Source organism: Myodes glareolus, chromosome 9 (genome assembly GCF_982192425.1).
Source record: "Myodes glareolus chromosome 9, mMyoGla1.1, whole genome shotgun sequence".
NCBI lineage: Eukaryota > Metazoa > Chordata > Mammalia > Rodentia > Cricetidae > Myodes > Myodes glareolus.
In genome coordinates, this window is record NC_142034.1 from 77,759,030 (window position 1) to 77,773,828 (window position 14,799).

Below are 14,799 nucleotides of genomic sequence, written 5' to 3' on the forward strand. Positions count from 1 at the left end.
TGCAGGCTCACTCTGTACCGTGTGGTGCATGTAAACAGCACAAACCGTCCAAGGCAACTCATGAGATCCAGACAAATAAATAATTAGAGGTTGGGGCGCTGCACGCGAAACTTATCAAAGTAAATTAGTCCCATTAAAAATCATACCAGACAAAGAAAACAGGCTTAAGAATTCACTGAACACACCAGACTTGACAAGTGTAACACCCTTCCTGGACCTCATAAACAGGACGTTCAACATTATTATGGTAATAGCCTCATCAACCCATCATCCTAACCCTTTTGTCACCATTCTGCAACATGTACATACATGTGCCTATGTTTGTTCTGTGATATGGAATGTGTGTCCTGAGAGTTAATATTAGTATGTCAAATTAAAATAAAGGGACTTATAACCAGCCAGCTATGATGGGAACTCAGGAGCATTTGGCAAATTCCAGCCAGCAAAACCAATTTATCTTGTCAATCTGTTATTCAATAAATTCTGACATTGTGGAAGGACACTGCCATCCGTTTCTGACATAGTGCAATAATAATAGTATAAAGATTCATTTAGGGGCCGAGAGGATAATAAACTTAAACATTAGAAATGAATACAATATCCTGCCCTCAAGAAGGCTCTGTTGAGAGCAAATGGCAGCCAGACCTGGAACAAAGGTCCGTCCTAAGCAGTGGGGGAAGGGAATCAGTCTGGAAGGCACTTGCCTTCCAAGTGCAAGGACCTTCAATCCCCAGCACACATGTAAAAAGGCACATATGATGATGGCATGTATGACAGCATGTAGGATGGCATGTGCTTATAGACACAGCACTGGGAGGCAGAGGCAGGGGATCCCTGAGGCTCATTGGCCAATAGTCTAGACCACTTGGTGATCCCAGACCAGTGAAAGACTCTGTCTCAAAAAGAGGAGGATGGTAGATTTAAAGATCTGAGCTGTGATTGTCTGATGTAGGTGGGTCTTCTGTATTTCTGTTGTTTTCATTGGTTAATTAATAAAGAAACTGCTTGGCCTGATAGGTCAGAACATAGGTGGGTGGAGTAGACAGCACAGATGCTGGGAAGAAGGCAGTGAGGCAGTCACCATGACTCTCCTCTCCGAGACAGAGGCAGGTTAGGATCTTTCCCGGTAAGCCACCACCTCGTGGTGCTACACAGATTACTAAATATGGGTTAAAGCAAGATGTGAGAATTAGCCAATAGGAGGCTAAAACTAATGGGCCAGGCAGTGTTTAAATGAATACAGTTTGTGTGTTGTTATTTCTGGGTGTTAAGCTAGCCATGTGGGAGCCAGGCGGGAACGCAGCCCACCACTCCTTCTACAATTGTCATGTGGCTTTCTAATGCACAGGCACACCCTCCGACCCATAGGAACATACACACATACTTGTATGCTTACATTCTCACGCATGTGCACACACACAGGTAGACATTAAAAAGTTTTTTAAAGACCAACCCGCATTGGGATCAGGTTTTTGGTTTGGTGTTTTCGTTTTTGTTTGTTTTTGTTTTTCGAAATAGGATTTCTCTGTAGTTTTGAAGCCTGTCCTGAAACTAACTCTTGTAGACCAGGCTGGCCTTGAACTCACAGAGATCCACCTGCCTCTGAGTGCTGTGCACTATCACTGCCCAGGCGGGATCAGTTTTTCACTAGTCTACAAATAGTACTCTTCTATGCTACTTCCCAATCTTATGTTCTTGGACCTACAATTAAAAATGAAGAGCCCTGAAATGTGGCTGTATGTCTTAGCTCTCTGTTAACGCAGCTGTCTGATCTTGGGCAAGTTCTAGTATGTTCCACACAGCAAGAACACGGAGGTGAGAATATGCCATCATGGGTGACGCTTCTTCCACTGAAGACCAAACCCTTTGAAATTAGAGAACACTGAACTAGAAGATATGTGTACACAGAATTGTCTTACAAGATTGCATAAATCTAGAGGTCCTTGACTAGAAGACAGAACTGCAGCTCCTTTTTTGAGCTGTGAATTGATCTCCACGCTTCAGCCGTGAAGTGGGACCTCCACAGACTGAGAAATAGAAAGAGGACAAAGCCACCAAGAGGCAACAGGGGACTAAAGACGCCACACCCCACCTCCAGCCATAGAACCAACGATTGCAAGGCCTACAGAGCTGTCTAGAAAGGAGGCCGTGACAGCTTTCAAAGCCTCCCTCTCCCTGATGGCAGAGAATTACTACCGTAAGAATTTCAAAGCTGCGGAAACCTCCCAGAGCTTGTCATTTTGTCCCTCGTCTGCTGTTCCCCTAGTGCGATTAGCAGTTTGAAAAAATACCATAAAACTAAAACATACCTATGTTCTTAGCAAGAATATTCAGTTAGCCAACAGCTGATGTGTATGGCCTCTTATTACCTACCCTGTGCACTTGCCCGAATGGGAGAGCTGTAGCGGAGATGTAAAGAATCAAGGGAAAAGGCTTTCTTCGTGATGACTGCCATTTACAAGTCAGTAATTACACGCTAGCCTTTTCTCATGCATTTCCATCCTTACCAACCCTGATATAAGCACCACCATCATCTCTGTTTTATATTTTGAGGAACCCGTGATTTAGAAAAGGCCAAAGAAAGTAATTCGTCCAAAATTATTTAAAAATGAAAATAAATCGCCTCAAAATGGTGATAGAATCATGTGACAGCAGGGTCCCATAGAGCTCTTTTCGCCCCACCCTGGAGGCTGTGCAGAAGGCTGTGAGGAGAACTAGGGAAAGGGACTGAGGAAACCATAAACAGAAGGGAGAACTGGGGACCGTGGCACACATGTCTGCCACAAGGTACAAAGGGTTGGAGAAGCCTATGACATCTACATTTAAGAGGGAAAGGAAACTCATGTACAACCCTTCTTCGGAGCTTTCATTATTTGGTTGTATTTACAATTGAGTTGTAATTACTAACCATTGAAGCAGTGCGGAAGTTTGGGAGAGTCTCACGTGGCAGTTGAAGCTATTCGTCTCTTGCAGAGAGTAAGCAGAGAGACAAAGGGTTGAGAGGCAGAAGTGGGGTGCCTTACAACTGCTCCAGCTCCAGGGCATCTGATGCCCTCTTTTGGCCTCGGTGGGTACCCACACACACGACATGCGTGCACACACACATACATGCACGGATATGGACACACATAAGTGAAATAGCATCAACATTGGGGAGCCAGCACCCTGACACATGAACTTCCCGAGAGCCCACAAATACTCGATGTTCAACTTTAGCATAAACAATAGCTAAGAGGCAGCTATTGGAAGTGGACTTCCAGGAAACGGCTCCTGAGAACTGTGTGACCTCAGGACATTTAGATAATATAGGACTCTGAATATCTACCAATGAGATCCTAAATGAAGTGATCGAGGAAAACACCTTAGTGTTGACCCAGCACTTAGTATATGCTAACCGAACCCCAGTTTCTTCCACAATGACATGTGACATGGAGGCAGTCTCTCTTACAACATGGTCCTCTTTCTCAGGGTTGCCCAGAGACAGGGCAGCAAGAATTCTGTCTACTGGGATTTGGCCACAGAGAAGTCAAATGACAATTATCAGGGACAGTATAGCCGGGAAACATAGCAGACAACATTTTGATCCCTTGTTATGCACTATAAACTAGTTCTATATGTGGACGGAATGAAAGGCAGTGGTTTCCTAAACGCTCTGTCCTCCATCACGTTTTTCCCTTCTTGCCTTCTCTTTTACTGAAAAGGAGCACCCACCTTTCCCGAATCCATGAAGAAAGAATGATGAATCTTGACTGTCAGTCTCCCGCAAGTGGTCACCTCCTCGTCCAGATTTCTACCCACCCCTGCCATGAGTTGGTGCAAGTAAGAGCTTCTCAACCTCAGATCCCCCTCAGTGCGTCTCTCGATTTATAGTCCTACATTATGACCCATCATCTCCCCTTCACTCAGACCTGTCTGTCCCCGCCAGTCCTGGCTTCTGAGCCTCCAAGACTAACGCTGCATCGCCTCCTCCACACAGTTGAAGGATAGATGTTTTTGCTAATAAACACAAAGAAAGACGCTCTGACTCCGTTAATGAGAACAAGGGAGGAACAAGATGACATGTTCTTGGGGGACTGAAGGAACAAATGGTCGCATCAAGTGTAGGGAGGGTAAGGAGAAGCAGATAATCTGTGGGAGGAAAACAAATTGCCTCGGCCTCTTCCAAGGACAATTTTGTAATAGCTATTAAATTTAATAGTGCACATTTTTCAACATAACATCTCCACTTCATTGCCAGTTCTCCAAAAAAAAAAAAAAAAAACTTGTATAAATACTTCTGAAGGAGGTGCATGGTTCTGCTGTCTATAATACTAAAACAACGAAGCAACCGAAATGCCAATCAACAGGTAATGAAATAGCACACACGGCTTAACGTGACAAAGCAGATCTCGCCACAGAATGGGAAAGGAAATGCTCTGATGAGCAAATGAAGTGAAGAAAACCAAATACGAAGACTTCTTGTGGCCTTAATGAATTATTTTAAAGACGGACACAAGGAGAAAGACTAGAAGAGGAAGCGCACGGAGCAACGGCTGCAGTGTTGACAAAGCAGGGGCAGGAGGAAGCTAAAAGGTCACCTGCTGCTTTACAGGTCACAGAGCTGGTGTGGCATTGGGAAGGAGAGGGTGTCTGTGATAGAAACGTATAGAAACCAGCAAAGAGCGGGAATGACTTGCCCAGGCCAACAGAAAATGGTTATTAGGAGCCTTTTAAAAAAAGTATCTAGTAGATTTGGACATGGTGGTCAACACCTTTGATCCCAGCACTTGGAAGGCAGAAGCAGGTGGATCTCTGTGAGTTGAAGGCCAGTCTGGTCTAGGGAGAGAGTTTTAGGACATCCAGGGCTACACAGAGAAATCTTGTCTCAAAAAACAAAACAAGCAAACAAATGTATCTTGTAGGACTGAAGAGACGGCTCAGCAGCAGAGAAGCATTTGCTGGTTTTCCAGAGCTCTCAAATTCGGTGCCCAGCACCCACATTGGTGGCTTTACAACCGCCTGAAATCGCAGCTTCAAGTCACCCAGTTCCTCCATGAGCACCCATCCACGTGTGGCATTCACTCACACAAACACACATACATACATGCAAACCAATATAAACCTTTTCTTTAAGTGTACCGCGTGGGTCAGTGAGGAGGCTTAGGGGGTAAAAGCCTTTGCAGCACAAATTTGACGAGTGCAACCCCTGCCCCCAGCATCCAGATAAATGTGGAAGAGGAACGACGCCGCATCCTTGTCCTCTGGCTTTTATACACGTGACATGGCACAAACGTCACTATTCACACATGATAATCGCAAATAAAAAAAAGTTTCAAATAAATGTAGAGAGTATAGGAATGTACAGTTTTTGTCCTGGGTTAGTTCTTTGTTTACTGGATGGTCACAGAGCAGGGCTTTGTGGGAAACAGAAATTAAAAAAAAAAAAGCAGCATGGAAGAGAGGTCAAATAATGGGATTTGTACCAGTTACCAACAATATGCCTGTATATCTCAAAGACCCTAAAGTTTACAACACCAATACTGGAGATAAATTTTATTATAAGGTATCTCTCAATGGGAAAAAATATACATATAAATAAGGCAATAATACAAAATTATCTAGAATGTTGCAACTAGTAATGCAGACTGCGTCAGGAAAAGGGATTGAGATTAAGGATAAAATGTATAAGAGAATTTTGTTTCCCATCGTTTTATGACCCCCCCTCACAAAAGCACACTGGCATAGTGTCTGTATGGTTTAAAATAAATAACAAGTGGACAAAGGGAAATGTGGTTTGTTTACTACTATCCTGGCTCCATGTCCTTCAGAGAAAACGGAAAGGCCCCAAGAGAGGGGCCTGAGAAAGCAGAAGGCAACAATGTTTCATTTTCCTCCAGTCTAAATGGAGGATGTGGGAGACAACCACAGTGGAACCAAAAGAGCAGATTCCAAGAGCCACAGACAGACACCAGAGACTTCCCAGGGCCAGACCCAAGCCACTCAAAGAACAGAGAGACTTCCCTGACCTCAATGCTGAGGCGTCTAGAACTCACCGGTTTTCTGTGAAGTTGATGGAAGAATCCAGTCTTTGGACCCTTAGAAAAAACAAAGAACAAAGTTCTCCTAGCTCCCAGCCAGACGTGTAATAGTAAATATGACAGAGCTGTCATATGTGAGCCTCCAAACTCCATTAATCAAAGAGGGTGCTATCCCTACTCCCTGTTCTTCTACCCTCCGCCCTCCAAGCTACCGGAAGAAACCAACCACAAACACTGCCCTGATGTCAACATGCCCGGGAGGATATGCTGGCACAAAAGACTGGGGTCATTTCTGGGTCACTTTTATTCTGTTTGCATCTCCCCAGCCCAAGGTGGAAGGGGAAGCTCCAAGCAGTAGGTCCTGCATACCTGTGGGTATGAGTAAGGCTGGGTCTGCAGCCGTGGTCCCCACGCTTCTTTGAGAGTGGTTGGATGAAGAATCTTTGTCTGGGGGACAAAAGATTTTTTTTAAGCTGCTAAAAAAATGATAACATTATCAACATTGTAGTGGATGATGGGATTCAGGACAATTATTATCATCTTTGTTATTATTAATACATTTCCAGTTTCTCTCAATAATTAAATGAGATTTTTAGAATTAAAAAAACATTATAATTTTTGTCTTTGATATTTTAAAGTTGGGGAGATGGCTCAAGCAATATAAAGCGTTTGCCATTCAAGCACAAGGACCTGAGTTCGGATTCCTGGCATTCATGTAAAAAGCTGGTCATAGCGGTCCGTGCCTAGAACAGCAAGGGAGGAAAAAACAGCCAGATCCCTGCCCAGAGAATACTTCCTAGGTATTCCTGCTGAAACTGTGAGCCCAGGTTCAGTGAGAGACCCTGAATCTAGGGAGAGGAACAAAAAAATACACACAAAGTTTGATTAAGAATTCAAAGATTTTAGTGACTACTTGGAATATAATAGAATTAACCAACTTAATATTGGAAAGCTGTCTGACTTATCCAGGCCTTTGAGGGACAGCAGGATTGCCTGGAAAAGCCGTCAAGCTACCTCACAATGACTTCTGATATTTTTTACTTCATCATCAGAAGCATGGTGGGAGCCTTAACAAGACCTGTCAGCCTTGGAGTAGGTCACCCAGAGTTACAAGACTCAGGGTCAGGAAAAATTCAGAATAAAATAGAAAGAAGTTAGGAAACAAGTATATAGTTGATTTCTGTTAAGGAATATATCTTACATTCTTTTAAAAAGGTTTTATTGGCATATATTAATCACACATAATGGATTTATTTCATGTGCATATATTTTCACTATACTCACCCCATTGCTGTCCCTTGTTTCCTTTCCAATTTTGTTGCTCCTCCTTCTCTTCTCAATCTCTCTCTCTCTCGCGCGCGCGCTCTCTCTCTCTCTCTCTCTCTCTCTCTCTCTCTCTCTCTCTCTGTGTGTGTGTGTGTGTGTGTGTGTGTGTGTCTGTGTGTCTGTGTGTGTGTGTTCCACTGTAGAGTTGCTTACAGGACCATGGTCAGTCTACTGGCTACACTACTGAAGAAAGTTTCTCTCCCCAGCAACCATGAGCTGGGAAGGGGCGGGCATCATGAGCCCCCTCCTCTTACAAATTATAAGGCCACAAATTACCCATCTTACATCCCAAACACTCAGACAGAGATTTTTGTCCCTGTGAGGATAGGGCCAACACTGACTATAGAGTTTGACCCAAGATAACCTTCAACATGCAGATTCTGCAAGACTCCTCAGAGGTCAGGTGGAGAACCCAAAATGCTGACTTTGCACAAATATAAAGGAAAAGAAACACACACACACATGAGCGCACGTGCCCGGTCACCAGGTCGCCCAGTGGAGAAGAAGTCGTTCCAAGGAAACAACAATATGTCTGACCAGCAGAGGAGAAAGAATGAACAATTCTCACCTGCAGTGAAGGCAGACCCCTCGGTGAAGATCTCTGGGGTTGTAAACCTTGTGGTTTCTGGCGAAGAGGAGCTGAGTATTGTTGAGGGGCACGTGATGACTGCCGTGGTGAGGACAGTGGTGGCCAGCGTCTGGGGTGGGGTCGCAGTTGTGGGCTCGGGTGTGGTCATGACTGTCGTCAGAAGCTTTTCTGTGATGGTGGTGGTCACGGAAGGGGTGGTGGTTGGGCGAGAGGTTGTTGTTGGTCTTGGGGTTGTTGGGGCTGTAAGCAACAGAAGATGCATCTGGCACCAAGTAGAGATGGAGCCTGGGAAACACCACGAACACCACCCGAGATCTTTCCACTGCTGCTGGCCTCTCTAGGTCCACCGGCCTGGACCTTCTGCTACAGCTGAGGTTCTTGCCTACATTCCTGTCCTTTCGGGTCTATCTGTCACACTCTGGATACAGAAATCATAAGATCTCCACATGCCTATGCCCTGCTTAAAACCCATCAGCGGTTCTCCTTGCTTATCAGATTTTTAAAAACTCAAAACAAAACAAAAAAAAACCACTTAGACCTGCTTGTTTCCCTACAAGGTGCCACCTGTGCTTCTGTCATTCCAATCAAGCGTTGCTAGCAGAAAGCCGCATGTACCTCGGCTACAAGCTCTCTTTTATGCGGCAATATCCCTGCCATTTGCCCTAGTACTTGGTCACAATGACATCTGTTGTATTTTTACAACCACACATTTATTTATCCTTGCTTAATGTCTGCTTCTCCCACCAAACAATCAGCACAAGGAAACCAGGCCTGTATTCTGTTCTCCGCCATGAGTTGTAGACCGATCCCAGTGTCTGGTATTGTACAAATGAATCAATGCATAAAAGTGAGGCCGCAGCCGGGAGTCACAGAGCACCCCCACAGTCCTAACCCTTGGAAGCCTAAGCAAGGGGCTCTCCAGTTCAAGGTCATAGTGAGAGTCTATCTCAACCATAAACAAAGTGAGCCCTAGGTATGCAGTTTGGGGTGAGAATGTAGACTTTGCTGTATGGTAAAGATTAGTTTAGTTTGTGCCAACCTCTCTTGCTTCGTGAACATAGATTTGGGGTTCATTATTTGCAGTATACTGTGTGGCTCTCACCCTCTCCAGGATATGCCAAATTCCTATAGGCTTTAATGAAGCAAAAAGTTACCATTTGTTCCACTCAACTTGGAGTCGACCCTGCAGAGTGCTGAGGTCGACAACATTTTATAAACTAGCAACTAGTTAAGATGCTGTGTAAATAGAGAGACGACTTCTGCTAGGCTAAGTCAACATCAGACAACTTCTCTTCCCTCTTCTTTGAAATCACAAAGTTGCTATGAGATTAACATACGCAATTATGCCTGAGAGATCACTGATTAAAATCATCCAGTTCCAAATTTAGAACATATGAGAGCCATCTGAGCAGACTAAGAATACAGCCACCCATGACCTAAAGGTGTCTATTGGTCACATACTTCAGCCGTAAGTTCCTTGTTGCCTGTTCTGCACAGTCCCAATCTTTAGCAGTATTTTCTCTCCCCAGACTCTACCCAAAGTGTCTGATAGGAATGGACAGAAAGAGGGCATGAGATCAGCCAGGGGTGGTGCCCAATGCCATACCCTTCTCCCTCTGACAGGGATCACAAATCATTTGCTTGTAGGCTAAAACTGATCCGTGGATATTACTCAGTTCACAGTGTAATTTTTTTTTCTTATTACTTAGAAATCAGTGAATATGAAAAAAAATATGATTGAGATGCCCAAAAACACTGGGCCAAATTTCTGTAAGGTGACAAAAGGCCCCCCCGGATAGATAGCATCTTCCTTCTTCAGTCTGACTCTTCCGTTTATTGGCTGGATCCCCTCATTCATTTCTGCGGCTGTCCTGGCTGGGACTAGTATGTGGGTTCCCCGGTGCACATTCTGCGGCTCACCGTTTGAAACCCAGCCTTCCCCTCCACTGCTCAAGTCCGCACTACTTGCCACCAGCACCCACTGAATGAATCTGTTACCACAAACCACGGAACTCTTCCTCAGAGCTGACCCCCGTTCTTTCCTCACCTCTCCTCAGCTCCAGGCGCACAGTCTTCTTGACGTCGTTGAACCAGCCAGGCACCTCTATACGGCAGCAGTACACACCACTGTCACCTTGATTGGTGTTTGTGATGGTCAAGGACACATTGCCCCGCCAGACAATCCCCAGAAGTGCGTATTTAGTCGACTTCCTGGAGATCATTCTTGTTCCATCTGTGTGGACAAGCTCTTCGTTGCACTTGGACTTGGGGCATGCGCCTTTGCCCCAGCACATACTGTTGCTCTTCCGGGACCAGGATGGGTAGTGACAAGGTAAAGTCACCGACTGGCCCAAAACCCCTATTATTGTATTCTGTGAGGCAGCAGGTTCTGTGGAGAAAGTGGGAAAGCTGTTACGGAGATGAAAATCTGTCGAATACACTTTACCATTTGTGTACAAACAGAGGCTTCCAGGAAGACGAGGGAGAGTCCCGAGTTCCTTTAGCACAATGTTGATGTGCTTGTCTGTTCTCCCAGGCACCTAAGTCCACAAGCTTCCATCCCAAAATTAGTGACAGGTGGTCCGGAATCTCTAAACACAGCTCCACAGCAAGACCCTTTTGCTGGGTTTAAACGCTCTGCTCTCAAGTACCACTGAGTAAGTCAACTCCCAAATGAAGAGGCCAGACCCTATAATCATGGTCACATACTTCACCTAAGGCCACCCCAAAACTGTGCCTGCCCCCGGCATCTCACTAAGCAGATAATTGTGTGCCGCTGATTGAATGTTTCAAATGAGTTACCCAGCCCAGTCAGAATTCTAATAGGAAAGAAAGCTGCTGAGGTAGACTCCACTATCCCTCTCCATGTTCAGAAATGGAGGCGGGACTTGCTCACTGTGGAGCATCTGGCTGCGGCTAGAGTATATGAAGTTGGGGGACAATTCATGGATATGCAGTTCCTTACTGTCTTTAAATCTTATTAGTGTGTGTGGGGAGAGAGTTGTATGTATGCAACAATGAGTGTTTGGTGGTCGGAGGGTGTGTGTGAATTGGTTCTTTCCTTCCATGTTCACACCACTTCTGGGGATTGAGCAGGGGTCTTTAGGTTTTAACACAGTGTTTCTCAACCTCTTTGGGGGTCACAACCTCTTTGGGGGTCCCATATCAGATATCCCGCGTGTCATATATTTACATTATGATTCATAATAACAGCAAAATTACAATTATGAAGTTGCAATAAAATAATTTTATGGTCAGAGATCACCACGACATGAGAAACTGTTTTAAAGGGTCACAGCTTTCGGGAGGTTGAGAACCACTGCTCTAAGGCATACACCTTTACCCACTGAGCCATCTTGCTGGCCCTAACCTATTTATTCCTTTTGTAAACTGTTTAGTAATTTCATTCTTGTATATAATGTATTTTTGATGAAAACTATTGTCTCTTCTTTCTCCTCCAGTTTCTCCCCAACACCCTTCTAAGGTCACATGTTCTTTTGTTCAAAAACCTAAGTGAATCCACTTAGCACGGCCAGTATGTGCATGCATGTAGGGTCATCTGGTAGAGCACGGGTAGCCTCGGAGGGGCCATAGCCCTGAAAAACACGGCCTGCCCCTCCGCTAGCCGTCAGCAGTTGCCAACGACTTATTTTCTAGGGGTGGGACTTGATGACGGGCTTAACAGTCATGCTAGGATTTTGTTGGCTTGATCTTGTGGGGGTCTTATGCATGCAATCAATCACAGTTTCTCACTCACTTATTTACTCTTTTTTTTAAAGATATATGTGCTTTTACTTAACGTGTAATAGTATTTTGTCTGTTTGCATGTAAGCACACGGCATGTGTGCCCGGTGCCTATGGTGGCCAGATGAAAGGGAAGGACTAGAACTTGGCACAAAAAGTTAAACGAGATTTAAACTTTTTACCATTTTTCTCTTTTCACCCAGAAGTTTCCGTATTACTCACCTAATTAAAAAAATACTCTAAAAAAAGGAAGCAGGAAACTTGGTGTGGCAGAAAAAATCCCCATTGGAGTGACATTGTGAATGTCACTCTCGAACAGTGTGTGTTTTGAGGTTCGTTATTGCAAGGTACAGAGGACAGTACTTGCCACAAAAGGAGTTCCAAGGTCCATATTTCAAGAAACATTGTGAAATGAACCTCATGGAGTTCCTAAAAGTGACAGAATGAGGAGCCACACACATGAGATGCAGAAGCAGAGTGAGAAACTTTTCCTCCAGCTCTGAAAGTACCAGGGAGAAAACAGATCACAGCAACCATATCAGTTTCTCCTGTGTAATTCTTCTGGATTACATGCGCATGTGAATGCAACCTCTCGACCACCGTTCCTTCTCCAGCTGGTGACCTTTAAGCCTTTCCCCAATCCAAACCTCAATTTTACCAGAGCGAAGATGTCATGGACCATCTCTTCTAACACATCTACTTCTGATCTTTGGAAACTCTAAATGGTCACTGTCTTCTCCGTTGTCCATTTAAGTAAAGACACATTAAAAATAAACAGATAAACCAGGCATAGTGTAATCCCTAGAACCACCTGTATTCCTGTATTCAGTAGGAAGAGGCAGGGGGCCTGCAAGCTTGAGGGAGCCACTGCTACCCAGCAAGACTCTACGTCAAGATCAAGCAAATTTTAAATAAGCAAACAGAGAGATCAATTCACCAGGCCCTGACTCCGTCAAGTGATGGTGGAGCAGCCCATTAAGCACTGTTCTGTCACGGATGGGACACAAGGTCATAAACTCCAGCCATTTATTTCTGTAATTTTAGTATGTAACAAAAACTGCTTGGAGGCCAGGCGGTGATGGCGGGTGCCTTTAGTACCAGCACTTGGGAGGCAGAGGCAGGCGGATCTCTGTGAGGTTGAGGCCAGCCTGGGCTACAGGAACTAGTTCCAGGACAGGCTCCAAAGCTACAGAGAAACCTTGTCTCAAAAAACCAAAAAAGAAGAAGAAGGAGGAGGAGGAGGAGGCAGAGGAGGAAGAGGAGAAGAAGAAGAAGAAGAAGAAGAAGAAGAAGAAGAAGAAGAAGAAGAAGAAGAAGAAGAAGAGAGAAGAGAAGAGAAGAGAAGAGAAGAGAAGAGAAGAGAAGAGAAGAGAAGAAAAGAAAGAGAAAAGAAAAAAAAGAAAAGAAACAAAAACTTCTTGGACCGGTTATCTGCTATCCCAGCATTCCAGGGGGTAAGGCAGAAGAGTCCCAAGTTGAAGCCCAATCTGGGTTACACTGTTAGACACTGTCTCAAATAAATATAAGTAAATAAGTAGGTAAGTAATAAAGAAGTTCTTGAGTAAAATTCAGAGAGATGTGACCGAGACTGCCTTCATTCCATGAATCTCTTGGCTATGCACTCGTGGCATCGAGTGCCAAGTTCTGGGCTACAAAGCCGTCCTCACCCACTTTGTGCGCATTTCGGAGTATCTGGGCCTAGAGGCAGCAGAGAACTCTTGTGCGGCGACAAGGTCTCGATCACCAGAACCCCAAAGGAAAAAAAACTCAGCGGAAACCCCTAAAGCAGCTTGGGAGCTACAGGTGAACAGGAAAGGCTCGAGTTTACCAATGACCTGGCTTGACCTCCTCTAATCAAGAATGAGAGAAAGAGGGAAAAGCGGAATGACGCAAGACATATTCGCAATGTCAGCATTTGTGACTGGGAGGGCTAGAGCCCTAAGCAGAGTGGTCGCTGGGCACCTCAGGATATTCATCCAAACTGGCGATTCATCTGTGTCAGTCAAAGCCTGTGAACAGTGCCGGGCTGAGAAGAAACCTCCCTTTAGTTGGGCACAGCCACACACACCTGTAAATACTCAGGAGACTGGAGCAGAAGGATTGCTGCCTCCCAAGCAGCCTGGGCTACATAGTGAGATCCTGTCTCAAAGAGACCAAAACAAGGGCCGGGCATGGGGGGCATGCCTTTAATCACAACACTTGGGGGGCAGGAACAGGTGGATCTCTGTGAGTTTGAGGCCAGCCTGGTCTATATATAGTGAGTTCCAGGAGAGGTAAAGTTACACAATATAGAGACCCTGCCTCAAAATATCAAAGGGGGTGGGGTGGGAAAGAACAAAAAAGGGAGAGAGAACTCATTTTGAAACCCCATTGCTAGCAAAATAAAACAAAACAGAAAGCAAATAAAATCTCCGGAAAACAAAGGGAACAATAAGCATTAAAAACAATCTCTTAGCAGAACAAAGTGCCTGCCTCTTGCTTGTAACACCTGCAGATAAGACTTCTCAAACCCGTTCATCTGACACCTTGTTTCTTTTATGCCATCACTTAGACTGATATTTCTAATCTGAGCACAGATTGACACACCTCTGGGAACCCAAATTAGTCCCTAGGGAAAAAAATCCCTGTGTACCAAGGCAAGGAAGACATCCTCTCATAGGGCAAGTCTAGAAGGAGGCAGGCATAACTGAACCCTCTTTATCCTGCAGTCTACCCTTCCCGGGCCCCCAATGGAAGCCTCCAGAACACTTACTCAGATAAAGCCCCCAGAGCTCTATCACCAGCGAGAGGAGGAGAAGTTCCTTGGACATTGTGACAGGAGCCTGTGTGTCTGTCAAAACCCATGCCTTATATCACAATTACTGCTGACGGGGTGGGCCACCGGGCTTTCACTTCCCTTTCGGCCTGATAATCTTCCCGTTCCCTCATCCTGAATGACCTCCCTCAATCTGGGATGTGCGAGCAAATGTGCTGAGCCCGTGGTGGCCAGTGCATGTGTGACAATGTGTGGTGGGACAGCGTGGGCGCCAGCGTGCTTCTCTGTCCTCTGTCCTGTGTGCGTGTGAGCATCTGTGTGTGCCTGCCCGTGTGTATGTGCATGGGTCCACTACAGAAGCCACAGTG

At 45.1% G+C, this 14,799-nt stretch overlaps 1 protein-coding gene across 1 annotated transcript in view; it reads right to left on the minus strand.

The window, feature by feature from the left end:
• The window catches only part of LOC125401619 (T-cell immunoglobulin and mucin domain-containing protein 4-like), a 29,958-nt gene extending 15,397 nt beyond the window's left edge, over positions 1 to 14,561 (minus strand). Inside the window, exons 1-5 of the mRNA XM_048435923.3 lie at positions 14,429 to 14,561; positions 9,980 to 10,321; positions 7,912 to 8,172; positions 6,387 to 6,464; positions 6,033 to 6,074 (exon numbers count right to left, since the gene is read on the minus strand). Of these exons, the coding sequence (XP_048291880.3) occupies positions 6,033 to 6,074; positions 6,387 to 6,464; positions 7,912 to 8,172; positions 9,980 to 10,321; positions 14,429 to 14,486 (781 nt within the window). The 5' untranslated portion in view covers positions 14,487 to 14,561. The remainder of the gene's footprint in view (positions 1 to 6,032; positions 6,075 to 6,386; positions 6,465 to 7,911; positions 8,173 to 9,979; positions 10,322 to 14,428) is intronic.
• Positions 14,562 to 14,799: the final 238 nt, after the last annotated feature.